Below are 26,804 nucleotides of genomic sequence, written 5' to 3' on the forward strand. Positions count from 1 at the left end.
AAACATACTGGTCTCCCAAGAAGAAAGTGAAGGGTTTTATTTTGAAAATACAACACATACTATACTGTACTATGAACAAAGTTTACCCCAGTATATGTCTATTATTTGGTTTCAGTTACCCTGTCATTACCAAGCAGGATAAGGGATCATGCAAAGCTGAATATTAACTCGCTGAGTTAACTCCACATTTACTCGTGCATTCACAAGAAAGGTGTTGGCAGCATCTGACCAATCTGACAAACACAGATAAGTGTACTGATCTGTGAGCTTCAGCATGCAGCAAGAAGAAATGGAAGTGAGGCAAAACATTTTTTTGAGCAGGCAATTTATTGAAAACAACGCTTAAACTGAAGCAGGCTGTTTTACAGCTGATCAAAAGTTTAAGACCACACCTCTGAAAAAAAAACCCGTAAATCCTCCCAATACAAAAGTTCCAAACATGAATTAATGAGTAGCTCTACCATTATTGTTGATCACTTCAAAAATTCGTTGCGGCATGCTTAATGCAAGCGTTTACATGAGGTTCGTGGGAGCATTTCTCCAAGTGGTGAAGACGGCCGGATGAAGGGCATCTACTGTCTGGAACTGTTGTCCATTTTTTTAAAATTTCCCTTGCCATCCATCCCCAAAGGTTCTCAGTTGGATTTAGATCAGGGGAACATGCAGGATGGTCCAAAAAAGTGATGTTATTCTCCCAGAAGAAGTCCCTTGTCCTGCTGGCATTGTGTACTGTAGCATTGTCCTGTTGAAAAACCCAGTCGTTACCACACAGAGGAGGGCCTCAGTCATGAGGGATGCTCTCTGCAACATCTGGACATAGCCAGTGGCCGTTTGACACCCCTGCACTTCCTGAAGCTCCATTGTTCCCCTGATGAGAACTTTGAAGACATTTTTTGTTTTTGAAGCCCTTCAGTCTCGGATGAAGGGCCTGATATTTATGGGGCTGCAGTCGGCACCAGTGACAGCCTTAATTTCTTAAGGTCCAACCATGCAAAATATGATTTTTTGCGATTTTTCAAGTGGTCTTAAACTTGCAATCGCAACTGTATGTTATATTAAGCCCCAATAAACACAAAACAAGGAGGAATCTTCAAAAAAAGAAAGGACTGAAACATATAAGAGAATAGAGAATAAGAAGAAGAATGACCTGGCAGCAGCAGGTCACAGGTCAATTTTTGACCTGCTGCTCAAGATTTTTCTTAAAACATCTGTGACGGTGGAGTTATCTTCATTGTGACCCTGCGTCATTTCAGTGGATTCCTTTTGTCCTCTTCCCTCTCTGTTTGATATGTGAAACACAAGCTGCAGCATTTTTTCCCCATCTTTATTTCAAGAAGTTGCTCTACCTGCAACACTCAGAGACAGGTGGATCATTAGGTTTAAACAGCGTAAACCTAAAGTGTGTAATGTTCATTTCAAGCAGAGCAGAATAATAATTTTCTCTGAGAGAAAAAGGTATTGTAATGTGAACGCGCATGACAGGTCAAACCACACGGAGAGAGATTAGAGTCAAACAAACCAATCAGACGGCAATATTCAAATGAATCAACTGTCAGTTAGTGACACTGTGTCAGTGAAGCAGTGAAAGTTACCATGGCGATGCCATTCCGCGTGACTGACAGTGAAATCTATGTGAAGTTTTGCTCAGCACCACGAGAAGCGGCTGATAGAATCAGAAGTCGTACTGACGTGGTTTAAAAACCGTGAACTTCCTGATGAGCTGCTCTACAGATCCTTTTTTTGTTGTTGTTTTCTGTTCCTGGTTTTAAACCACTGGTAGTTTCTGCTTTACTTCAGAAATCCTTGAAAAAAATATATAAATACTTTCTGTAGGGAAGTTAGATGGCACATTCAGATGCCTGCAGATTAAAAAGTGTATGTCTGTTGGCTTTGATTAAGACATTGTTTGAAAGAAGCCAGATTTTTCCAGGTTTTGGTAGTAAAATGATTTCTGTAGAGATAAATTTGGTACCACATGATCATTTTTTTTAATTGTCAGCTTCTTCCTCTCATGTACTTAAATGGTGAGAGATTTTTGGGAAGGAAATAATAAATTGTAATATGTCCTTCCAACCACTTTGTTTATTGCTTATCACAAGTCACACCCTGAACTGATCAGTCTATTCCAGAGAAACGATGACTATTCACACTCAAAATCACACTTATACTCAATTAAGAATTAGTCTAATGTGAATGTCTGGGAATCCAGAGTACCCAGAGAGAGCCCACACACTATGGTTAATTACGGAGTTCCACAGGGCTCTATGCTAGGACCAACTCTGTTTACATTAAACATGCTTCCCTTGATACCCATCTTTATTTATCCGTGAAGGCAGTTGATAGACACCGAAAGCCCTTGAACATTTTGACCCTAAAGCAAAAGTAGCGTCACTTTATGAATTAAGTCTTAACTATGTAGCACTTTTAAAGGCTCAACTTGAAGATGAACAGCATCTCTAAAATATTAAAATAATCTCTAACACAAACAGGAAACCAGTGGAGAGAAACTATGATTAAAGTGATATTGCAGGATGCGTAAATGCCATGCTCAACAGGTTGGAAGTGAGAAAACGTTTCATTTCAGTATGATCAGAGGGAGTTTGTCCCTCTAATCCGTAGCTACTGAATTTCCCCCGTGGTATCAGATAGGATTCTGAACAGGCTCCATATAGCAAGGTAGTGTAAGGGAGTAAACAGAGCAGTGCAAACTACCTCTTTCTGTCACTTTGATCCATTGCTCATATAAAAATATCGAGCAGAGCAGCTTTGAAATACAGAAGTATTCAGTGGCATCTTTAATCAAACCAGTTCAATATAGGAAGATGTCCTTGTAATAACAAAACGGAACAGTTAAATAGACAAGCGATGTAGAAATATTCCATTGCAGCAATAAAGACTGAAGTCGAGATGGTGAAGTGTGAGCTGTCTGCTCACTCCTGAAGCTGTCTCCTCTAATCACGTTGTTCAGATGTTTCTGGCTCAAGAGGATGTACATGCAGATACCACAACTACTTTTACTGTCTTATTTAATCTTTCATCTATTTTATTGCCTAGCATGCAGTTTTGGAGCAAGTAGGGGTGATGGATGGTGATACAGGTTTGTGTGTGTCAAAGTGTGTATGAGAGGCAGAAAGAGTGAAAGACCATGTAGAGTATGTGTTAAAAGTGAAGCTTGTAGTTTGAAGGGGTTTTCTGCTCTCTTCCCTTCTGCTCCACAGTGGCTGTCAGCTTTAATTATCTTTGACAAAGGGCCTCCTGAATCCTAATTACACTGAGCTTTGTCTTTTCCTGGAGCCCTTCACTATTCACTCCAGCTGCTTGACGCACTCACACGTTCCAGTCCTCTTCACCCAAAATTAATTGGGTGCGTTTGCAGTTTTTCTCCCGTCTCCTGACATCTTTTGGGAATCAAAGGTCATCATTAGTTCGGGTGAGGATGTAGGGCGACAGAGGGACAGTCATGCATCAGACATCAGGGCCGTCATGTGGCTGTCCTGGTTTTGACAATGACCAGTCTTTATTCACTGTGTACAGTCTTATACGAGATTTATTTGACTGACTGGAAGATCTTACTGAGCCTCAGCTGTGTTTGTGGACAGTGTTAAGGTTCACAATTGAGGAGGGAGAGTACAAACCACCCATGGTCCAGAAGGTCTTGGTCAAACAATGATTTTAATGAACACACGTGTGGGAAGATACTCTGTACGCCGACAGCAAGTGATCTCCAACTTAATCAAAGCATGAACAGATATTTTATAGCATCAGGGTTTGATTTACTGACGCCCCTTCATGCGTCACAGATACATTTTATACATAGATCAGATCAACACCACAATGGCTTTTAACCCAGAAGATCATCTTCTATTTTCATGGCTGGTACTTTCCGTTCTTGTCTTAAAGTAAATTGTTCCTCTTTCTTGCCGAGACAACAAGGACGGTTCCTCTTTTACCGAGACACTTTTGCAGTTACAACCAGACATGACTAATCTCTCCTCTAAATAAATCTAACTAATGTGTGTGTATGTGTTGACCTCACATGCTCTTTGTGTCACCTCTTCACCTCCAACCTGCTGTGTCTCGTCCTCAAATGCTCTTTCTCAATTCACCTGTTGCACTTCTGACCTTTCACCAGACCAGAGGCTCACTGAGACTATGTGTATGTCTTCTACTAAATAAATGTTTTAACCAAGAACTTCTACTTAAAAGCTTAATATAAAATGATCTGATATATAAGTGTTTTGTAAGCATGTATTGCAATTCCTTCTATGGCTCCAAGTCACTTGCACAATAGATTGTCCGAACATCGCGCCGAACAAAGCTTCCGACCCCCAATTAATTGACCGAGCTCCAACTCTTTAATAAGCACAGATATGCATTGTGTATAAAATAGTCATAACTGCTTAAGACCTTCTTAAAGCTATCTGTTACATTGTTAAAGCCTCGTCTTAGCCTGCTGCTCAAAATAACTTTCACTTCTGCAAAACTCTCCAAGCCTGTTTCCTGTCCTGTTACTTTTAGCCTTTCTGAAAGACACACACTGTTCAACCCCTGAATGCAATATAAACTCCAGATTATATTATTAATGCAATGGTAATGATGACAATTATTTAACAATAGCAGTAAAATAATTTCCCTGCTCCACAACAGACAATTCTTCATTATATTGTATGCGTGGACACTGATGATAACCAGTTTGGTCAAAATTGTAACGCTGTGAAGTGACTTAACATAAAATCTCATGTGAACCTTATATGAAAGGTGCTTTAATTTGTAATTAGTTCATTTAATTATTGGGAAAAAAACATCAAAACAATATTTAACTGTGAGTTTTAACTGAGAAAGGGTTGCAGCCAGCTATTGTCTTATTTTATTTTTATTGGATTAAGCTTATTATTATTTATATTATAATAGCTTAGTGAAACTGTCCAAGCTAAAAATAAAAATAAAAATCTATTATGGACGTGACAAAACTGCAGTTCTTTAAATGTCCACTTAGAGCTGACTCCAAGAAATCTCCACAAATTGCCAGGGGAAAATGCCAAAACTTAGACCACAAATTAACATATTTAGATTGCATTACCCTACAGAGCTTCTGAGGGCCACATCATGATCTGAAAAGATATGATGATGCAGACAGAAAGGGGTCTGAAATTTAGAAGCCATCAGCGTTGAGTAAAGACAGAATCTATTTTTGCCCAAGTAATTGCTGATGTCCTCACCTGGATGGAAACCTAATGCTGGTTATTTCTTTGTTATCTTGTACGTTTACACAAGATACTTTACAATTCCATTTTATTTGTATAGTGCCAAATCACAACAACTGTTGCCTTGAGGAATTATTAACTGCATGGTGAAGACCCTACAATAATAGAGGGAAAAAACAATCCAGCAACCGGCTTAAGCAAGCACTTGGCAACAGTGGGAAGGAAAAACTCAACAATCAACAAAAACAAGATAGTAATCCATAAGGCCAAAATATATGCTTCAAAACAAAGCTTAAAAAAATCAGTAGTTAATATTATTGTGGCTAAGTCCAGTTTTTACATGCAGTATATGGGTACTAATCACACTTTAGCTGCTCCAGGCTACAGCGTAGCTGCTGACTTTAGCTGTTTGGTATGAATGCAAAGTAGCTGCATGTAATTTTTGTCTTCTTATTAGAAAAACATTAAATAACTTGGTTAAAATTTATTATTGTTCATTTCCAATGATAAAAAAAAAATGGACACTTGACTGTGACAGGTACGATAACTAAGCTATGCAGTCACACTTGTTTTGTGGAGCCTTACAGGGTTGGACTGTATAAAAAGACAAGTCAACAAAGAAGGTAAAATACTCCAAAATACAAAGTTATTTTGGTCTACTTCTTTTATCATCCTATGCTGTCATCATACTCAAAGTAAAATGTTCTGAAAATTAAACTGATGCACTGTAGGAGGTGGAAATGAGTGAAACAAACACTCCTCATTTCCAATCAACCACTGCATTGTTTCCTTGAAGACGTATGTGGCTGCTACTTAAGGTTAAACTTAAACTTAGCTGTTACAATCACTGTTTTGAACATAATGATTTACAAGTAGGTGTGGTGTAATCAAAGAAGGAGATTTTCTGCTTCCACATTCAGGTGCTCCGTTGCCGTTTTCTTTCTCAGTTTTCTGACTGTGAGCATAATTTTAATCCGGCTGAAAAAAGAGACGTTCTTTCATTTTCATATAAGAGCCACTTTCCCCCTGCCAGAGTCACCATGAACTCAAAAACTGTAACAGTACTAGTGAACTGCCTTATTTATTCATGGCACAGATTCAGCAAGGTGATGGGAAGATTCCTCTGTGATTCTGGTTGATATTGACTTGACAGCATCGCACAGTTGCTTAAGATTTGCTGACAACACAGCCATGACATGAATCTCCTGTTCCACCACATCCTAAAGATGCTCTACTGGGTTGAGATCTGGAGACTGTAGAGGCAACTCATTGTCATGTTCAAGAAACCAGTTTGAGATGGATACAGGGTCCTCATGAGGGCATGGACATGGTCAGCAATAATGCTGAGGTAGGCTGGGGCTTTTCGTCATTTTGGTGAGCCCACGCTGACAAAAGTGTGGTCTTCTGCTGCTGTAGCCCATCTGCTTCAATGTTTGGCTGTTTGTGCACTCGGGATGCTCTTCTGCATACTTTGGCTGAAGCAGAGCTGACGGGTTATTTGAGTTAGTGTTGCTGCTCGAAGCAGTCTAGCCATTCTCCTCTGAACTCTGGCATCAACAAGGCATTTTACACTCCACGAACTGCCGCTCATGGGATGTTTCCTCTTTTTCAGACCATTTGCTGTAATCCCCAGAGATAGTCATGTGTGAAAATCCCAGCAGATCAGCAGGTTATGAAATGCTCAGACCAGCCTGTCTGGTACGAACAAACACGCCATTATCAAAAGACACTTAAATAACCTTTCTTCATGATTCTGATGTTCAGTGTGAACTTCAGTAGGTCACCATATCATTAGACAGAAGGGCGTACCTAACAGATTTCCCAGAAGTGTATTTTGATTATTTCTTTTAATCGTGCACCCAAATGAAGGTGTACGTAGCATATTAGGATTTCAGTAGAATTTTTAATAACAACATTGACTATTCTGGATGTTATCAGAAGGTCTCTCCATTCATGAACATCCATTGCAAGTTCATTGCAAAATATCTCGGAACAGCTTTATATCCTTATGTTTATCATTCTATGACCTTACTCTAACCTAACTGATTTTTTTTTACGTATTCTAAATGGGGTCAAAAATATTAAAGAGCCATTCAGACTTTTACGAAACACACTCAGCTCTGTAAATTAAGAAGGCCAGATTGGGAAAAGTATGAAAAGAGAAAACAGTAAGAGGGGTGGAGTGATGATACCGAGATTGGGTGATAAATCTTGTTCTGATCAGGTTTCTCTGGTGCCCTCACACCTCAGTCTCTTTCTTGGGGTAATTAATCAATCCCAGACTGGAGCCATTGATCGGCCTCTTGTAGCCCTCGGTATGTTTACACTCCTCGATTGTATTTGCCACTAAGCCCCTCGCTGCCGCTCAATCTCATCGGCAGAAAATGTGACACTCCGCCCTCTGATGCCTTCAGCAAAACAGAGCATCGATTGACATCTCGATGAAAATCAATCTACCTTTTTTTTTTTGCATGGGGGATTAAGTTTTGTCATAATCCTTTGTTGTAAATCTGTTTTTCGGGTTGCAATGCATTAAGTTTATTGTGAGCACACAAGTGTGTGTAACTTGTGTGTAACTTCTCATGGAAGTTAGCTGTTGTTCATAAAATATATATATAATAAAGAATATTTTAATTACTTTTATCAAATACAATGTAATCAAATGTAATAGAGAACACTGAATATGATTTTCAGATTCATGTGCATAATACAGACATTAGAGTTACTATAGGTACAGGTATTTATTAAAAGTGCCACCACATAACTTCTAAATGTAATCACATTTATTTACATAGCGCCAGTTCACAACAAGAGTTCCCTTAAGGCGCTTTATATTGTAAGTTAAATCTTACAAAACATCAGAGGGAAACTCCAACTCCAGGATGATACCCTAAGAGCAAGAACTTGGCGACAGTGGGAAGGAAGAACTCAAGTATCTGTTACTTAAAACCTTTTAGACTCTTAAGTAAAAACCACCGTTAGTGGAGTAAAGAATACACCGTTTTATTCTGAATAATAAATCACTGGAAATAATTTGCAAATGAACATAACAGTAAAAAACCTGAATGCACTTTTGACAAACTGCATTAAAGTTCATTTTTTCATTTTCAAATATTTTTTTCTTGTTCCTCCACTGTCTGCCTTACATGTTTATGTTTATTTAAAAGGGTCAGTGCATATAATGCTGCACTCCAGCTACCTCGGAAATCAGATGTCGCAGCTCGGGAATGACAGAGAAGAAAATAACTGATGTTATGTTGTGTAGCCCAAAGAGCTTCTAACTTGATATCATACATCTCAGATTCTGTCCTGCATTGCTTACATTCCCAGAAAGAATTAAAGCAACAAGCAATGCTTTCCTTGTACATATGGGTGGTCTGTGTGGCTGTTATGAAAGAAAATCTCATGTTTTGCGCTTGTTCTTATATGTTGTAGAGAAATTTAAATATATTTTTAATACCTGCAAGAACTGCTGTTTTGAACTAAAGCTCCTCTCAGCTTCCACATTTCATCCCTGGATCTCTGATTGCCTCCCCCAACAGTGAAGTGGAATGAAATAACAATTCCACCTGATTATCAAGCCGTTAAATCTCAAGTGAGTCATCTGGACTAAGTAGTTATGTTGCACTTCTAAAAAAATGTTAAAAAGCAAAGCATTCATATAACTTTTCTAATTATCTTCTTACTGAGTCTCTAACAGGCAGCAGCTCATGATTCAACATCTTATTCAGAGACTGTTTGTGAGATGACAGCTTTGTGCTGCTGCTGCTGGAGGACAGGAGGATGCCGCAGAGAAGGCAACATGATTAGGAAATTAGTTACAAGAAATGGTACCCCAGTCATTAATGCTATTAAATAAGAAGCAATTTGAAGCACTGTTATTAAAGGTGTTCTTAGATAATTTTTTTTTGGCACTTTTAATATTTAAGAAAACTTTGTATCAAAAAGCCTCATTATTGGCTGACGTCAGGCTCTCTTTGATCACTTGGTTTGACACAAATAAAAATACAACAATGACCCGTTGACAGCGCCAAAAGCCACTAACATACTTTATGTCTGATTTAATGTTTGAAACAAGGTGATTTTCAATGACTCTCAAATTACTGAGATATTGTTTTTTTTTCTCTAAAATTTAGGAAAACACTGAAAGGGGGGAACGGTGGATTTCTGTTTATGCATTTGTTTTCTAAGATTTCTCGTAAAGATATTTACTCAGCCCGTTTCTGTTTGTTCTCTTCTGGTCAGTTTGGATTTCAGTGAGATTTTTGACATTTTGATCTTCTCGGATTACAGGGAGACGTATGGAAACTTGCATCAGCCAATTAAAAAAAAAAATTACATTCAATATTATGTTATGATTATGCCAATATTATATTCTCAAACTTGAGTCACATTCTCTGAAGTTTAAGTCTGTAACTCAAAATTTTGAGATAATTCTCTTAAATTCCGATGCGCTTCTATAGAAACATGAGGAAACTTGGTAATTTACATGTGAAAGTTTATACAGTTCAGAAACTGGCCTGTAGAAGGTGCTAAAATATCTATAGCTGAAAGAAGTTCCAACGTGTGTGTGTATACTATTCTATATTTATGAACTGATCCAGGACTTGTTTTTCTCTGCACATGAGTCAAAATGTGCTTGAAGCTCTGAATAGGTTGCTCTTTTTTAAAAACTTTTTTATTCATCTTTCACTTTTAGGAATTATAAGCTTGCTTAATGCTTTTGCATGTTAACAAATCTAAATTCAGTTTCTTCTTTTAAACTCTCACGAGGTTACTATCTGAGCTCAACAAGGAGCTTTTTTAAAGCTTTTAATGAAGACATATACTCCAAGGACAGCGGTGCAAGGACATGAACACATATCAAAAAGGCTTTAAGTGCAGCTGTTTTCTGGGTAACTGGAATGAAGTGAAGAAATCAAAGAAAACAATCGCAGCCAATCACGCCCTGATTTTCACTTGAATGAAAAGCCCTGCTCTCCAGTCCCACCCAGGACATTTGTGATTACTTCTCCTTCTTAAATACAGTAAAAGACCAGCTTTGAGTGGGTTGTGTGGTAACGCACGCTGCTTCCCCCCCCGTGGTGCTGAACTGTTGAGACCAGCCTTTTTTTCCCTTTTTTTCTTCTTCTTTTTTTTTTAAAACTGGCTTTCAGTGGAAAGAAAAATAAACAACCAAATTCTGAAAGAGCAGCATGTGAAAAGTACATGCATCTCCTCACAGATACCCAGCACACATGGTGTTTTATCAGTTGATAAACACTCTGCCGTCAGCGGTCACATAATATTTCTCTTTATATTCCTGACTGCTTATGAGAGGTCCATTCACTTTCCTTCCCATTCACCACATAAATTCCTTGACAAACCTGTCTCGGCTTTGATTGTCATAACCACAATTGAACCCTGCTTAGCCAATCAGGTCAGGCTACCTAAAGGTCATACATATTTCATGCGGCATCGCATTTATCTGACAAAGTTTTTTTTTTATTTTTCCTTGTTGAATTGAAATCACGCCTCATATTTCATTAGACACTCGGAAAGCCGCCGATCTGTGGTCAGATGGGCTGTATGTTTTATTCATGTCCTCTGAACATCTGCTTGTCCGGGTGTCAAAAATCATCAGATTCCCAGAGGACTCCTGCCTGACTGGTTGTAAATGAACTCCGAAGCTGAGACTCAAAACAACCTGTCAGATCTCCTCACCGCCAGAGGAATCTCTCCGCACAGCTGCAGAGGTGGGCTGCTGAGTAAAGATTCATTAAAGTCAGCTTTGGACACATGCAAGTTGTCTCTTTCTCTCTTTTTCTTTTCTTTTCTTTTTTTTTTTTTTGAAGTAAAACATAATATTTAGACTCTGATTCATGATACTGTGAAAAGCTTTTAATACAAGTTGTGCCTTCTTCCCACAGCTTTTGGTAAATTTTGACACTGCTGTTCACTCTGGCTCTTGGTCGACAAGTCTCCCTGAGTCACTGGAGGTTTGTGCCAACTGGAGGGAAAGAGCCTGACCACTAACAAGTGCTCACTGACTCAGAGCCGCCACAGTATGTCCCACTGTGTTGGTGCATGTGTGACTGTGCATGTGCGTTTTATATACTAATCAATTATATACCATTCTATTTATCACTTTGCACCCATCCCACAGAAAATGTGTTCTTTTAGAAATGTTCATGTATTTTAGCTCACACACGGTGCCCTTAAGAACCACGGCTTATCAGCAACAACACCTAATTGATAAAATGAAAGGATATAAGAGTAAAAATAGATCCCAATTCAACCGTAAAGAGAGTCTTTACAATAACTTTTCACACAACCTATGATCTACGGTATAATTTTGCTTCTTTGAATCAGCTGCTTAAATTAGATATTGTGAAACATAACATAACAAAACATACTGGAAAAAAGGTAGCAATTTTAATATCTGGAGAATTAAGGCATTATTTTAACGAGTACTTGCGAGCACATTACTGGGTCACAAATAGATACTGAGAACAGTAAATGAGAAGAAAAATTCCCTGTTAATTTTACATTTATACACACATTTTTCTTACTGCACAGTTAAAGGAAAAGAAATCTTAAAGATTAGTTCTAGATGTAGTAGATTACTTTTTTAGTTACACTCTTAACTAGGGCTGCCACGATTAGTCGACTAGTCACGATTACGTCGACTATCAAAATCGTCGACGACTGATTTAATAGTCGACGCGTCGTTTGAAGCTTTGTAAGATCACAAAAGACGCAGGAATAAGTAGCAGGATTTAAGAGTGTAATAACGGACTGAAACAGAAGATGGCAGCATTGCATGTACAAGGATGCCAGCTGCCGTTAAACCCCCGAAGAAGAAGAAGAAGAAGAAGCTGTGTCCCAGAATTCATAGCGCAGCCCAGTTCAGTTTCCAACAATGGCGGCAGCTAGTTAGTTTTAATATTACTCTTATTATTCTTTCTGGGTTACAAAATAAACGTTTAACATATTTTCAGGTGAGAATGTAGCTGTGTAAACCTCAAATATCTGCTCAGTTTATCAAGACACCACATATTTTCAAAAGCGCTCCGACGCTTTCGGAGACGTCTGTTACCCACTAGCTGATAGCTAGCCGGGAGCTAGGCTCACTAGCGCCGTGAGAACACTCCCGGCAGATCGTTTTCAAACCCACCGCCATCTTTCACTACTCAGGTTAAACATGATATATAAGTCACTTAGATAACTTAAAAATGTTATTGTTTGGCTTTTTTCAGTATTTTATTTGTTCCTGAGTAATTCGGCTGAGTTTATTAAACTTCACCAAAACAATCTGCACATTTAATTAAAATTTAATAAACTACCATCTTGTCTTTATTTTTAGTTAGCAGAGACCTTAAACACTTAAAGCTGTAAGCTAATGATAGTTATATAAGAGCAGATGCTGCTGGTGCAATAAGCTGTCGTTTTACGTCCAGTGGATGATGATCTGATTAGTCGACTAATCGCAAAAATAATCGGTGACTAGTCGACTATCAAAATAATCGTTTGTGGCAGCCCTACTCTTAACAAACCTCTCAACCTATCACTCTACCCTTTACAACCTGCTTTATCAAATTTCCAAAAGCTTGGAAATGTCCTTTGATTCATTCTTCTTTGTATATTTAAGTATAAAACATGAATTCATGTGAAAAAGAAAGTTTTCATAGGACTCTGTGCAGCCCTTTGAAAAACTCAGCTCAGTAGCAGGAATTTGAAGTGATTGTTTTCTGGCTTTATCGGCCTCTCTGATCATTGTGGGGGAATTTTGGCCCCCTCTTCTTTATAATGCTGCGTCACTTCATTCAGATCTGTGAGCATTTGTTTATGCACCGCTCTCTCAAGATCCCACCACAGCATTTCAATGAGGTTGACGTCTGGACTTCAGTGTTGGTGTCATTACTCAAAAAAAAAAAAAAAAAATAATAATAATATTTTGTACATTACTCATTACTTTTCTTAAAAGTAATGCAGTATATTACTTAATTACTCATTTGGAGAAAGCACTTTGTTACACTACTCGTTACATTGATTCCTTATCACGCTTTAAAATGACCTGAAGCACATTGTCACATAATTATCAGTTAACAATACAAACCTTAGGCTACACCCCCACACACCAGCACAAATCCCTATTCTATATTTTTTCTTTTTGTTCTTAGTTAAGAAAAGAAAGCCAGCAACACAAAGACAAGAAGAAAACCAGCACAAACAGACAGCGATCGCCACAGTGATTCTACTTTAGAACCACGAACAGGTAGAAATAAAGTTAGCTTAGCGTTAGCATACAGTCTGTGCAGATGCTTGCACTCTCGTCCTTTTGTGCTATAAAAATGAAAGTAATGTCCATGTCTCCAACCCTATTGACAGTCCACTGTTTTCCATAAACTGAAATCAGCTGATTGTAGCAGAAATGCACATAAAGAAGAAAGTATTTTTGTTAGATTTTTTATTTTTTCATTTTATCCGCCTCTGCTATGCATTGCGATCATTGTCCCGTTGCATGACTAAATTTCTTTCGCTTTTCTGATAAACGGGCTAATACTTAACTCTAGAATATTTTGGCATACAGAAGACCTGATGGCTCATATGACTGCAAGGTGCCCAGAATCCTGTGGCCTGTATGGCCTCCCTGCATTGTCAAATACCACTGATATGTGTACCAGTGACATCTGACCCTCCAATTTGGCTAGAGAGTCAGCAACACCAAATTTTTACTTTCTCCCAGAAAGATGATGTCCTCTAGTCCAAATTTACAATAACCCATAAAAAACTATTTTAATGGTTCTACTAATGGAAGAAGACCAAGACAAGGCTGCATGCCCAAACATGAACATTGCATGAAAATGATGCTAGGCTACATCATCTAAAATCATGATTAGGGAAGTTGCACCTCTCATAAATTGTTTTTATGTGGACTAAATTATGACATCAGCACACAAAGCAACCAGCACATATTGTGGGCGAATGTGCTGCTGATGTTTGAAATGAATTTTTCAAAGTAACAAAAACAAACATAAAACTGATGTCATGTTTTATGGCCTTTAAATAAAGAATACCAGCAAATTCTAAGCTTCATATATTTCTTTTCCCCATCAACACTGTGTTCAGGTAGTTCAGCTCTGTGAGTGATCTCAGGACAATATGAGTAAAGGAAACTATAGACTAGAATCGATTTATAGAACAGAATACTGATAGGAGATTCATCTTGAATATCAAAAATGCGTCATTGTTAGCTGGTTGATTATTCCTCAGTTGGAGGACTTTGTCTCCCTCTTTCATAGAGAGGAGGCCTTGATGCATTGTCAGTCTAAGAAATTGATTCATTTTTAAATGAATCATTTAAACCACATCTAAAGCCTGGTTTCCCTTTATCGTTCACTGGCCTGAGACAGACAGAGGTGGAGAGCCTTCATGGCCAAGCTACATGCCAGCCGGTATTCTGGACATTAACTCGCTCACTTTTCAAACTGACTGTGAATGCCCTTCAGAGCCAGACACTGGCTTAAATGCCACTACATGCGGCTTTCTCTGATTGTGAATGTATGCAGGCTTTATTTCCATTTCCATTATTCCCCTTAAATCTGTTATAAAACAAACAAACAAACAAATCCTTGCAAAAATGCTCACACGTGTAGTTTTTCACACATAGGGATCTGAGGTGCTGCGGTTATCATTGCGGTTGTTGCTTTGAAATGAAATAAATGTGGAAAGAAAAGTATTGATTAGCCTTTGGGAATACGTAAAAAGCCAGATGGACTCTGTGAAACCCTTGATCTGAGGTGGTTTTATATAAACACATAGCATAAATATATAACCTTTGAACTGTTTAGTTGATAGGTTTGATGACCTAAGTTTGTAAAGTAACACCATTTTCATTGTGAAATGTTACACCATTTAAACAGCATATACTTTTAGCACTGCCAGCAGCTTTCTTCTGGCAACTTTTGAGTCGACAATCCCACAAACACACTTTGCATTTTGACTTCCATAAAATTTGTAATCAAAGTTTTCCTCCTCCAAAACAAGCCGGACCATCCGTGTTTTTTCTTCCTCTGTGATCCATCTTTCCCACCTGGCAGCGAGGTGCCATCGACAAAGTGACATCCTCTGCATTCATGAGCACATCATCATCTGCTCTCCTCACCAGGAATTAGCCCTTCATCACTCAAATCTCACAGAAGCTTTAGAAGTGCTTAACTTTTATCTGCATGGGGCACTGAGAAATGGCTGGGGCCATTTGAATCGGGTTAATAGGACAATATTACAACATTTTTCTTAAACTAATGGATGCAAATGGTAAATTCCCACTGGCAATTAATAAGTAACTTCAGCCTATTTCCCATCGAATTGCCTCAGCATTCATTTCATGACTATATCTGTGCAAAGTCATCCTTCACTGCCAGCTCCTAGTGACTCTCCTCTTTCTATCAGTGGCTGTATGGATTTTTTCCAAATGATAAATTGGACACAGGGAGCCGCTGAGGTGTGACCAGGTGTCAAAGGGGTATAGCTTTTTTGTCTTAAATGGTCCTAATTATGCTGAGGACCTTTAGAGCTGTTCCAATAGGCGCTGATAAAATGTTGTGGGATGTAACGCTACAATAATCAATGAAAGTAATGCAAAGCCCTCTGCATTAAATGTTTGTATTTTTTAAAGTAAAGTTGCTCCCTTATTTCAAAATCGACTGCATAAAATAAAATAGTCACGTTTCAGTGCTTCAGAGTTGCATCAGTGTTTGTCTGTCGTTCACCTTCTCTCTTTTGACTGAAGAAACGCACCGATTGTATTCCATCCATCACTTCCATCCATCCCTCCTCCCACTCTTCAAACCCAGAATCGAGTAACGGTTAATTTCTTATCCACTCTCTCCTTTGGCACCGTGGAAGGCAGAAACTTTGCACCGCATAACGCAGACTGGCATCTTCCTCCAAGCGATTCCAAACGACTGATGCTCTTTCACGCGTTGAGAAAGTGGAGATGAACCAGTTCGACGCTTAAAGAGAGGCATTAAAAAAAGTTGTGGATGGTTACTTTCGCGCACAAATATTTAAAGGACTATTTTGTCTCCATAAGTTGCAGGGCTGTGCAGGAGCAGGTCAAATTCTTCCCTCAGCAAACCTATCCTCCGCAGGCAGGCTGGAAGACCATCCACCCGGGAGATCACAGCGAATCCGAAGAGCGCAGATGATCGCATCTGGTGTTTGTGGCGTCGCGCTGGTGCTGGGGTTGGTGGTTCTGATTCCGGTGGTGGTGAACTCCGCCGGAACTCCTGCCCGCTATGAGATGCTCGGATCCTGTCAAATGGTGTGCGACTCCCACGGGACCGCAGCTACGGCTACAGCCAAGGCAACCAACCCGATCAAAGACAACCGCCTGGTTCAGTCCCTTCCCACGTTCATTCAGGGTCCTCAAGGAGAGCCGGGACGCGTCGGGAGGATGGGTCCCAGGGGTCCGATGGGCGAACCCGGGCCACCTGGACCTGCCGGTCCGCCCGGGGAGAGGGGGCCACCTGGCCCTCCGGGTCTACCGGGGGCACCGGGAGCGAACGGGCCAAACGGTGCCATCAGTGCAGCCACTTACAACACCGTCCCCAAGATAGCCTTTTACGCAGGACTGAAGAAGCAGCACGAGGGATATGAAATACTGAAATTTGACGATGTTGTTACAAACCTTGGAAACCACTATGATCCCTCTAGCGGGAAATTCACCTGTTCGATACCGGGGATTTACTTCTTTGTTTACCATGTGCTGATGAGAGGCGGGGATGGAACAAGCATGTGGGCTGACCTCTGTAAAAACAACCAGGTAGGACAACTCACGATTGCTTTATAAAAAAAAAAAAGATAAAAAAGCTTGATTATTTTGATATTAGTTTGCTTGCAAAAAAGTAGACTTTTTGAGATTTTTACGCACAAGTCGCAGAGCGACACTTCCTGGGTATTGTGAAACAAACAAAGTTACGTGAGGGATTTTTAAAGCTTCAAATCAAGATAAGACGTGGAGCTGTCCGCGGTTCTGATTTCGAAACGAAGCCGTTTCACAAACTGTCACATTTGCCTTTCAGGTGAGAGCCAGCGCCATCGCCCAAGACGCCGACCAGAACTACGACTACGCCAGCAACAGTGTGGTTCTTCACCTGGAGCCCGGGGACGAGATTTATATTAAGCTGGACGGCGGAAAGGCGCACGGGGGCAACAATAACAAGTACAGCACCTTCTCCGGCTTCATGTTGTACGCTGATTGAAACACGGACAGATCTGCTGAAGAGACGAGAAAGAGAGAGAGAGAGACTGGGAGGATAAAAGAGCTTCTCTGCATATAGCTTGCTTCACCGCTCGTGCTCAGTTCAATGTCAGCTGGATTATTAGAGGCAGAGCTCACCGTTTCTATAACTCAAACAGAATCAGCAGTGATGTGGAGGAGGTCATGCAAAAACAGAAAACTGTGCTGGGCAATAGCGACGAGCTGACAGTGTAATTACAAAACCAAAATAACAGTTTTAATTTGTACAGCACCCACTTGTACCCTTGTCACATTGATTAGTGTTGCTCGTGCTCCCTGAATGAAATGTCGTGCTTTATGAATTAAGTTTGCAGACGGTAGCTCGTGTGGTTACACATGTCCCTGTAGATGGAAAGTTTATAATGTGATGACTCACCTATAGGTGCAAATATGATATTATATATACATATATATTCACATGACCGCTTACAGTGCTGTTAAATCATTTGTGTGCTTTATTTAAAGGCAAAAAAAGAGTCACAGTGGGTGAAATTTGGATGAAAATGTTGAAAAGCTGTAGTTATGCATGTTTAATCAAAATGACGTTTTAACACTGTGCAACATTAGGAGACTTGACAAGAAAAAACTGTAAAGGGCCATTCGTACTGATGCACGAATTCATCAGTGTAACTCGTTTTTCTTGCGTGTGTCAACATGGCATCTGGTTGAGACAACATGGTGGTCTGGTGGTTAGTCACAAAACTGGACAGCCACCGCTGACAGAAATGTTATATAACGCTCATCAATCTGCTTGCTGATTATTAAACTCCTCCAGAGTCGACTGTCAATTCAGATGTAAAATGTAGTGCGGTATTAAATTCTCACGCTCACTTTGTAATCCTCCCCAGAAGATTAATCAAAGTTAGATAGTTGTTCACGCCGCACAGTCAGCTGTGGCGATCGCACCATTGATCATGTGGCGAAGTCACCCTGCGAGGCCACCTGTTCCCAGATGAGAGGAGAACATGTCCTTCATCCGGGCCTGCCAGCCAGTCAGCCTCCCATAGACACGCAGACACCCACCGAGGGGCAACAGGACAACTCATCTAACACAGCCACATTGTGTCAAGAGCAGAGCAGCATACTGATTAGTAATGCGCTCATTATTTCCCTTCCATATAACGTGTTTGCATAAGTGTCGCCTACGAATACAAAGAGAGCAGCTATGACATTGAAATTACAAATAACAATAAAAAAAATTGAAAAAAATCAATTAGCACCGTGTTTGTGAGCACCTGGAAATATTTATCTTGGATTGCAATCACACTTCTACTGACGAGCAAAAGATTTTCTCGTGCCATAACAGGCACCGTGACCCTGCAAGGCCTCCTTTATTAATTTGCTTACAAAGTGAATCATGTATAATCACAAATATTTAAACAAAGAGAACATGTTTTGCACTAAAAGAGCCTCTATAAAAATCCAAAAGCCTGTAATTATTTTCCTTTGAAATATAATGGACGTTTTGTTTTGCTGAAAACTGTGAAATTAAAGAAAAATTTACATACAACGGTGGCAAGCCCGTTGCTATATGAGCCCAAGAACACATTAATGCATGACTCCGGATCGTGATCAGTATTCATTACGAGTCGTCATCAGAAGACGAATAATAGCCGGGTGAATTCGCCCTCCTCGCGCCTCTATTTTTTAATTATTTGAAGGTCAACCAGCATTTAGGATTGTCGATAAGGATCTTGTCCACCTGGTGCTGCGATATGCCCCTCGTCAGCATCTTTGGCACGATGTTCTTCAGGATGTGAGAGTAGCCGTGGCCGCCGTACTTGGTCAGGCGGTTCTTGGTGTGGATGTCATGAGCGATCACGATCTTGTCCTCATAGCCCTCCTTCACCAGAAACGCCAGGCTGAACACGAGAAAACAGTGGGGTGAAAAATGAGGGGCCTCGGTCTTTTAGCCTTCATTCATATATAGGAACAACATATATACATGAGCATAACTTATTCAGCTCTCTTAACGTTATGGGAAATTTGTGTTACTTTAAAAAACAACTACACGATGAGCTCTTCTTTATAGTGAAAGTAAAAGATTTAAGGTGGAGTTAAGCTCCAAACACAAGGATTTCTATTACTGGACTGGACACGGATTCCTGGAGGTTTCAAAATAGTGAACAACACGCACACACAGAAGAAATCCTTACTCACGCTTTCACTCTCTGGCTGTCGCTGGGCATGTCCACGTCCAGGTTGTACGGATAGTTCAGCATCTCAGTTCCAAACAGATCATACTCCAGGTAACTCCCCAACTTAGCAAACTCCAGCAGCTCACCTTCATCCAATATCGTCCTTTTAAAAAGGCCAAAATAAAGCTGATAGTTATGATGCTTTGTTTGGAAAAACGAAGCTGTTGCAAAGTTGCTTTCCAGATAATGATGCATGGGGGATCAGAAAAAAGATGGCGCTTTTTGAAATTTGAATTATCAATCCATGAAACCTGTTACCACTGATATTCATTCCTATTCTTCTGTAATTTGGCACACCTCAATCACTTTCTCCTCATTTCCCTTCCCTAATGAAAAGGCTTCTTGTAAGGCTGCTCAATTAATCGAATTTTAATCACGATTACGATCTGGGCTTTCAACGATCATTAAAAATGACTGAGCCGATTATTAGCCCCTCCCTCATGCTTTACTCTCGCGCTGCTCCATGTGGCAAATCAAGCGCACTGCTCTGCATTTCGAACACGCGTCACAACAATTAAGAGGACCCGAGGGAAGCTCGGAAAGCTAAGCAGAAGTTATTTGGAGAGGAGTGGACTGCCGTTGGTTGAAAAGAGAGGTAAAAAAAAAAAACTTAAGTGGTGTGGAAACATTATGGCTTCGCGGAGTCAGACGTGGATCAAGTAGACACAGTGTGTAAACTTTGCTATGGTGTCGTAGCTGCACCACAGAGCAACACTGCAAAGTTCACATTTTTCATTTATTTCTTATATTGCAAACATTTGCACTGTTATCAGTATTTGCACACTATTTTATATTATTTTTTAAAGTCATTATTCAATACATTGTTATTGTTAAACCTTTAAAGCCGGTCAGAGCAGCATGCTCGTTTTGTGTAACTATTTTTAAATCCCTGTAGAACCTGAACGCTAAGCTAGCACAATAAATTTTTTTCCATATGAAACCAGAGGAGTTACATCTTATGCCATCAGCTTGTCCTCGGTCACGGTTTCCTTCCACATATAGCTTTGCAAAAATTGCATAAAAAGAGCTTGCAGGAACAAAAACATAATATTCCAGAAACACGCTTTGCCGATCCGATCAGCTGTTCTTAACACTTCCCACATTGAAAAAGACGTCAACGTGAACTATCGCAAGTGACGTCATTTTTGCGGAAAATGTAGTTTTTTACTTGTAGGCCTTAGAACTCGAATTGCACTGCTGGAAATAGTTTATTTTGATGCACATGCACATTCTTTGCAAATTTGCATCATAGGATTGTTTTTTTGTTTTTCCTGCAGTATATAAAAATTGCGGTATCTCCAAAAATAAAACTATGAAGACACTCAAAATAAATTTCCTGTTGTTGTAAACTATTTTTTGCAACTTTTTTGTATTTAAAGTTTTGAGGGATAAACCTCTTAAATTTCTCCAAGTAGAAATATATGTAAAAACAAAAACGATTTTCAATTTTTTTGTAGTTTATTGCACTTTTTTGCAATTAATGTAGTTACTAAGGACTTAATGCATACATATTATTAAAATATGGGCTATAACAGTTGTATTGATGTATAGCAACTTGAAATGCTCCCACAAATGGCACTACAGCATGTAAAAAAATAATATAAGCTCTGGCGGACGAAATAAATATCGTCAAATAATCGTGATCTCAATTTCAGTGAAAATAATCGTGATTATCATTTTTGCCATAATCGAGCAGCCCTAGCTTCTTGACATGCTCCCCTCCACTGAAACCATTTCTGATGAGGCTTCAGTGAACAGAAGGACCAGATGCATCTCTGAGGTCCTGTGTCAGACTTTTGTTCGATTTTTTATTATGTCTTAAGTTCATGACTTTCACATCTTGTTCATCTGCTGTACATAGCACTTCCACTTCTTCAGTTTCCTAAAGATTTTTTAAGATTCACTGCACATCATGCTGAGATATTCAAAAAGCTATCAGTTTTAGGCTAAGAGCAACCTTGTTTGTGTAAAAATAATACATTGTGCCTATCAAACTGTTTTATTTTTGACATTTTCATAGGTTCAACTAAAAAAGTTGGAACAAATTATGTGTTTTTGGCGGCTCACAACAAATCCTAAAGATACAATTTAAAACTGGATCTTTGCTAAGTTGCATGTTATACACATACAACACTGATTCATCCCTTAATTTAGATGGGCCCGTGTTAAGTAGTTAAAAAAGCATTCCTCTAAATATGGTCAGGTATACATATAAAAAGGTATAAAATTACTGAAATAGCAGCCAAAGAAAAAGAAATGAGGGGTGTCTCAGGACTTTTTGGCCAGCTGTAACTCAAGTCTGAGAACCAGAAAGCCTTCAGCAGCTAAAAATTAGGAAATATGGAGCAAACAGCATCATTTCAAGCAGTCACTGGCAACACAGTCTCACGAGCCTGACCAAGGACACCAAGGTCCAGGCTTTTTCCCCTTCCATCTGCTAAATCACTAAAATGTATTAAGATACTGAAATAAAAAATGTTTCAAATTAAATGTCAGAGAGGGCACGTGTCACAGGAAATTGTGTGTTTGACAGGAAAACGGCGCCCTAATTTTCGCTGTATCTTAATGACTTTATTTTAGTGACATCTCACCTGTCTAGGTGAGACATAACAGTTTTGCTGATGTCACCCCCGGCCTCCTGGAGTATCCGAACGATCTCAGCTGGAGCGGCGTGATCCCGGCCAGGATGGATGATAACAGGACAGCCCAGCTGAGCCTGAGCGTGCGCCGAGGCTCGCAGCACCTTAGTCTCGCTCTCCGTGATGGGCCAGCTGGTGCCGATCTCACCGATCACACCGCAACGGATGTCTGTGCCGTCAGCGCCGTGAAGGACCTCACTGATGATGATGTCTGTAAGCTGAAGGTCAGGAAATGAGGAGCTGGCGTGTGTTCATTTATTGAGAATACGTTTTCTAATTTCCCTCTTTCCCTTTACTAAGGATTGAAGGAGATGATGAAAGCATAGTTATAGTGTGTCTAAATATCGCTGAGTACGGTATTCTCAGGGTCATTCTCAGGTGTAGCTACCAAAAGACTAGACAACGTTGTCAGAAATCCATTCAAATCAATCAAAAGGCATGAAAAAAAAATCCTCACATACTGAAACAAGCATGCTTAAAACTTTCTAACAAAGGTGTGTGAGCTCCAAACCCCACCACAAACTGGGACGCACCTTCTCCACACTCATTCCTTTGGTGGCCTCAGAGTGGGTGCAGTCCACGTAGTACCCTGCACCTGCAATGATGTGGACCCCGGTGTCCTTGGCCAGCTGTCGGAGGGTGGGAAGGTCCCGTTCGATTCCAGTGGTGGTGTTCTCCACTATCGTTCCCCCGCCGGCTCTCCTGTAGGCCAGCAGCTCGTCCCGCACAGCGGCGGTCTCCTGCTTCAGGAGCAGGTTCTCGGGGGAGCTGTACGGGTTTTGCCTGAGCCAGAACATGTGCTGCATCTGAAACGGGTTCTCTGCCACTGCCTCGTCTCCTGGGGGAGGGGGCGAGAAGCAGCACTCGAAGCTCATGGTCAGGTGCTCGTGGGTCATAGTACGGCCAAGCTGGTCTGGATCTACTAAACCCAGCACGGTCTGGACCCTCCCGCTCAACTCAGACATGATGCTATGAGGAGTGTTCAAGATTTCCCACAGCCTGAAAAGACATACAGTATCATTTTTTATTTATTTTTTACATCTATTTATTTTTTACATCTCTCAGACAAATATTTCAGTTTTTATAGAAAGATCATTGAGATAATTGAGGAATTTGGTCATCCCATGACTGTAAAGCAGAGCTGCTCCTTCTTAAAAATGACATTAGCTACAGTTTCATGTCTGCACCCACGAGGCTTCTTTTCAACATAAAATAGCAACTCATTTAAAAGAATCTCAAACTAGTTTTTACCTCGATATGACGACGCTGTACATGCCTTGCAGATGTAGCCATGATTTACACAGGGGGAAACAATTATCTGATCCCCAGCTGAATTTGAAAGTTTGCTCACTTCCAAAGAAATGGGAGTTTCCCCTCAATGACCTCAATGTGCTTGGTGGTATGTTTTGGGTCATTTTTATGCTGGATGACCCATCTTCAGTGTTCTTGCTGGGAAAAGGAGGTTTTAGTCCAAGATATTATGGTGCATGGCCCCGTCCACTGACGTCCAAATTAATTTATAATTTATAATGCGATGTGATCTTTTTCTAGATCTTTGGTTGACATTCTGTCTTGCTCTATTAAAATGAAGCTTCCATTTAAATTAGAGACTGTTCATTTCTTTGTAAGTAAACAAACTTATACATTTCTGAGGGTCACTGACGTTGCTCAGCTTGTGAACACAAACAGCAGGCATCTTTCATTCCCGCCTTTGGCTGCAGCCGGTCTGCTTCTTTCAGCTTCTGTTATCGACTCAATTCCTCATATTTATTTAGGATTACTCATAGACTGTATATAAGAGGATTACCCACGACCCTTTACATAAAACATGATTTAAACCAGCACTGAGTAACAAATGGGCCCCTGTAGACCTGTCAATGTTTGCCACTGTCATCTGTTAGCAACTCCACCCTCTGAATGTGCACGCGCGGAAGACCTGAGCTGACCCTGAGAGCTGTTGTAGGCTTGACAGTCGCCGTCACGTGACCGCTGAGCCTGGTTACCGATCAGTGAAGCCAAATAACAACATCCATCCTTTGTTTTATAGTTCCCGTGTAAAGTTTCGGCCGTGCCGTGCAGCACTGTTACACATCAGACACATGTGTGAGTGCGTGTGTGTTGGCAAAAAGACAACGCATTCGCTCACTCTGCTGACTTTACAGTGCATACCAGAGCGGGACCTTTGGACTGCCAAGTACAAGCCCCGAGCCACACTTTGAAAAGTTGCATTTACTTACTCAAATCTTTGCTGTATGCTCGATGAAAAAAACCCTTCAGACCAGCACTGTACGCGTTAAGTTGTTGCTCTACTGGAACAAAGTAAAACTGCTTCTCTTTAAATAATGTGCAGCGGAGTCAGACCTGCAGCAGTATATTTAGGGGATTTAAACTTTCACCGAGCTTTAGAATAAACTGTAAGACAAACAGTCTGCTAGACCTTGTTTCTGCTCACTTCAGCCCACCTCCTCCTTCAGCCGAGTACGGATAGCTGCTTTGACAGGTTAGCTGAACGCCTTCGGTGATCATCGCGAGACATCGCGAGAATACGCTTCTTGTAGCATATAACAGGGAGAGCAACAAAGTTTGTTGAAATATAACGCCAAATCACAACAGCGGTAACCTCGGTGCGCTTTATTTTGTAAGGTAGATCCTTCAATAATACAGAGAACACCCCCAACAATCAAGCAACACCCTGGAGCAATTAATTTATTGTAATTTTTTGTATTGAAGCAGCTATCTTCTATTTTTATTTTATTTTATTTTTTACATCCATCCAACTTTTATCTGATCAGGTAAGGTTAACTCAGAGGTTCCCAAAGTGTGGGGCCCGCCCCCTAGGGGGCGCAGTATGAAAAGGAAAAAAAAAACACTTGGACACTGCTAGCATAATGGACAGAACTTTTGACGGGGCTCCCACACAAACGCAAAGCAGGAGATGAAGCATAGCCAAATATGTTTTCAAACAAACTTCCTTCTAAGCCAAAGACTAGAAAATATGGTGAAGCATATCTTCCCTTTGGCTTCACCTGCACAAGTGCCAAGGTAGGTCTCCCCTGCAGAATTAGTTTTCTCTGTCGGGAGCACGCATTGGGTTCTCCAAATCATGGACAAACAGTATCCCACATTCTTGATTTTTAGTTCACAAACACTTCTCGTAACCACTAACTACTCTTGACATTTTGGAGATGTTAGCTCTTTATATAATAATGTTACAGTGGGATACAAATATTATCAGACTGATCCTGCTGTAATTTGTTCCCCCGGTTCAAATCACAGACAAACAGCATCCCATCCCACAGTTGTTCATGTTTTTAAACCCATTTTGGACAGAGAGGCATTTTTTAAAAAATGTATTGATAGCAATGTTGAATATTATTACACAGGAAAAAATCAACTACACGTAAAATAATTACACCGTGACACCTCTGCCTTTCTAAATGGAGGGACAGTAACTGCGTGTGTATATGTAAGCGTGTAAAAACTGCAGATAGTCAGATTAACAGTATTTTGTCTCTATCTGCCATTCTGCAATTCATCTCATGTAAACAATAACGTGGCAACATGTTACCAATTTCAATGGAATTTGGAAACAAAATATGGGTGTGTGTGTTGTTGGAGGGTGTGTTTTTTTTTTTGGGGGGGGGGGGGGGGGGGGTTACAACATTTTTCTTGTAAAACAAAGGGGGGCCCAGCAAAAAAAAGTTTGGGAACCACTGGGGTAACTAAAGCTCATCCCAGCTGATTGTGAGCTGGACCTTAAAAAGACTAATCAAAAGTGTTATTAAAACACTTTATAAACCTCTTATAGATGGCGATTAATGAAATGTTAACACCAGTTTATTTTGAAAGCATGAGCAATTTAACAGATTTATTCACGTAACCACATCAAATGGGAGGACATATGAAGATGATGCAGGCTTCGGCAGACAGACTGTGACTCTTTCTGTTTGCTCTTCACTCAGCAGATGGTCTCCACAGCAGCATTTGGTCTGCTGGTGCAGGGAACTGCCCTGTGAGCACTCACCATAGCTCTGGCCGTCCCTGCAAATGGTTTGGCTAAATCACATGATGCAGGGGCCCGTGGCATCCATTTGTCAACAAGATGACTCCATAGATCAGAATGATAACATATGGGACTGGGTTCAGTTTTCATGTTCAGAGTGAATAAATGGCCATATGGCTGTGGTGGGTTTTTTGTGTTTATTTTTTCATTTATTTATTTTTTAAGCCCCACGGCAGACTGGCAACCTGTCCAGGGTGTATCCTGCCTCTCGCCCTAAGACAGCTGGGATAGGCTCTCCGCTGCGACCCTGACAAGGATAAGCGGAAAAGGATGGATGGATGTTTATTTTTTTGTCTTGCTCTAACCCAACTGTGGTTCAAACAGGATTGTTTAGGTTTTATTTCATCACCTCTAGATCTTTGTTCCACTTGAAGTTGAAGTTGTGTCCTTTGGACTAAAAATTGTGGAAACCCC

At 40.2% G+C, this 26,804-nt stretch overlaps 2 protein-coding genes across 4 annotated transcripts; one reads left to right on the forward strand and one right to left on the reverse strand.

Moving 5' to 3' along the window:
* The first annotated feature begins 15,986 nt into the window (after positions 1-15,986).
* Positions 15,987-19,000, forward strand: c1ql3b (complement component 1, q subcomponent-like 3b). The gene is made up of 2 exons (XM_085254022.1): positions 15,987-17,013; positions 17,273-19,000. Exons 1-2 carry the CDS (start codon positions 16,393-16,395, stop codon positions 17,450-17,452), a joined length of 801 nt encoding a protein of 266 aa, XP_085110148.1. The 5' UTR covers positions 15,987-16,392; the 3' UTR covers positions 17,453-19,000.
* Positions 17,983-24,847, reverse strand: pter (phosphotriesterase related). 3 transcript variants are annotated; one of them, XM_085254019.1, is made up of 5 exons: positions 23,579-23,712; positions 22,861-23,326; positions 22,280-22,545; positions 19,651-19,791; positions 17,983-19,352 (listed from the first exon to the last, which is right to left on the reverse strand). In XM_085254019.1, the coding sequence occupies exons 1-5, from the start codon at positions 23,599-23,601 to the stop codon at positions 19,142-19,144; spliced, it is 1,107 nt and encodes a 368-aa protein (XP_085110145.1). In that variant the 5' UTR covers positions 23,602-23,712; the 3' UTR covers positions 17,983-19,141. The 3 variants fall into 3 exon arrangements, with proteins under 3 accessions (XP_085110145.1, XP_085110147.1, XP_085110146.1); XM_085254021.1 differs by lacking the exon at positions 23,579-23,712 and adding an exon at positions 24,765-24,847 and having other exon boundaries at positions 17,984-19,352; XM_085254020.1 differs by lacking the exon at positions 23,579-23,712 and adding an exon at positions 24,565-24,833 and having other exon boundaries at positions 17,985-19,352.
* Positions 24,848-26,804: the final 1,957 nt, after the last annotated feature.

This window comes from Mchenga conophoros, linkage group LG18 (assembly GCF_057382185.1).
Source record: "Mchenga conophoros isolate Kocher_MC1m ecotype Shallow Benthic linkage group LG18, M_conophoros_male_GT1.1, whole genome shotgun sequence".
In the NCBI taxonomy this organism is placed as follows: Eukaryota; Metazoa; Chordata; class Actinopteri; order Cichliformes; family Cichlidae; genus Mchenga; species Mchenga conophoros.

Excerpts from the sequence above, each read along its gene's own strand:
- c1ql3b (XM_085254022.1), top strand. The coding sequence starts at position 16,393 with ATGATCGCATCTGGTGTTTGTGGCGTCGCGCTGGTGCTGGGGTTGGTG. Across the intron at positions 17,014-17,272 it reads ACCTCTGTAAAAACAACCAG|GTGAGAGCCAGCGCCATCGC; the intron begins GTAGGACAACTC and ends TTTGCCTTTCAG.
- pter (XM_085254019.1), bottom strand. The coding sequence starts at position 23,601 with ATGTACAGCGTCGTCATATCGAG. Across the intron at positions 22,546-22,860 it reads AAGGAATGAGTGTGGAGAAG|CTTACAGACATCATCATCAG; the intron begins GTGCGTCCCAGT and ends CCTGACCTTCAG. Across the intron at positions 19,792-22,279 it reads GTTATGTCTCACCTAGACAG|GACGATATTGGATGAAGGTG; the intron begins GTGAGATGTCAC and ends CCTTTTTAAAAG.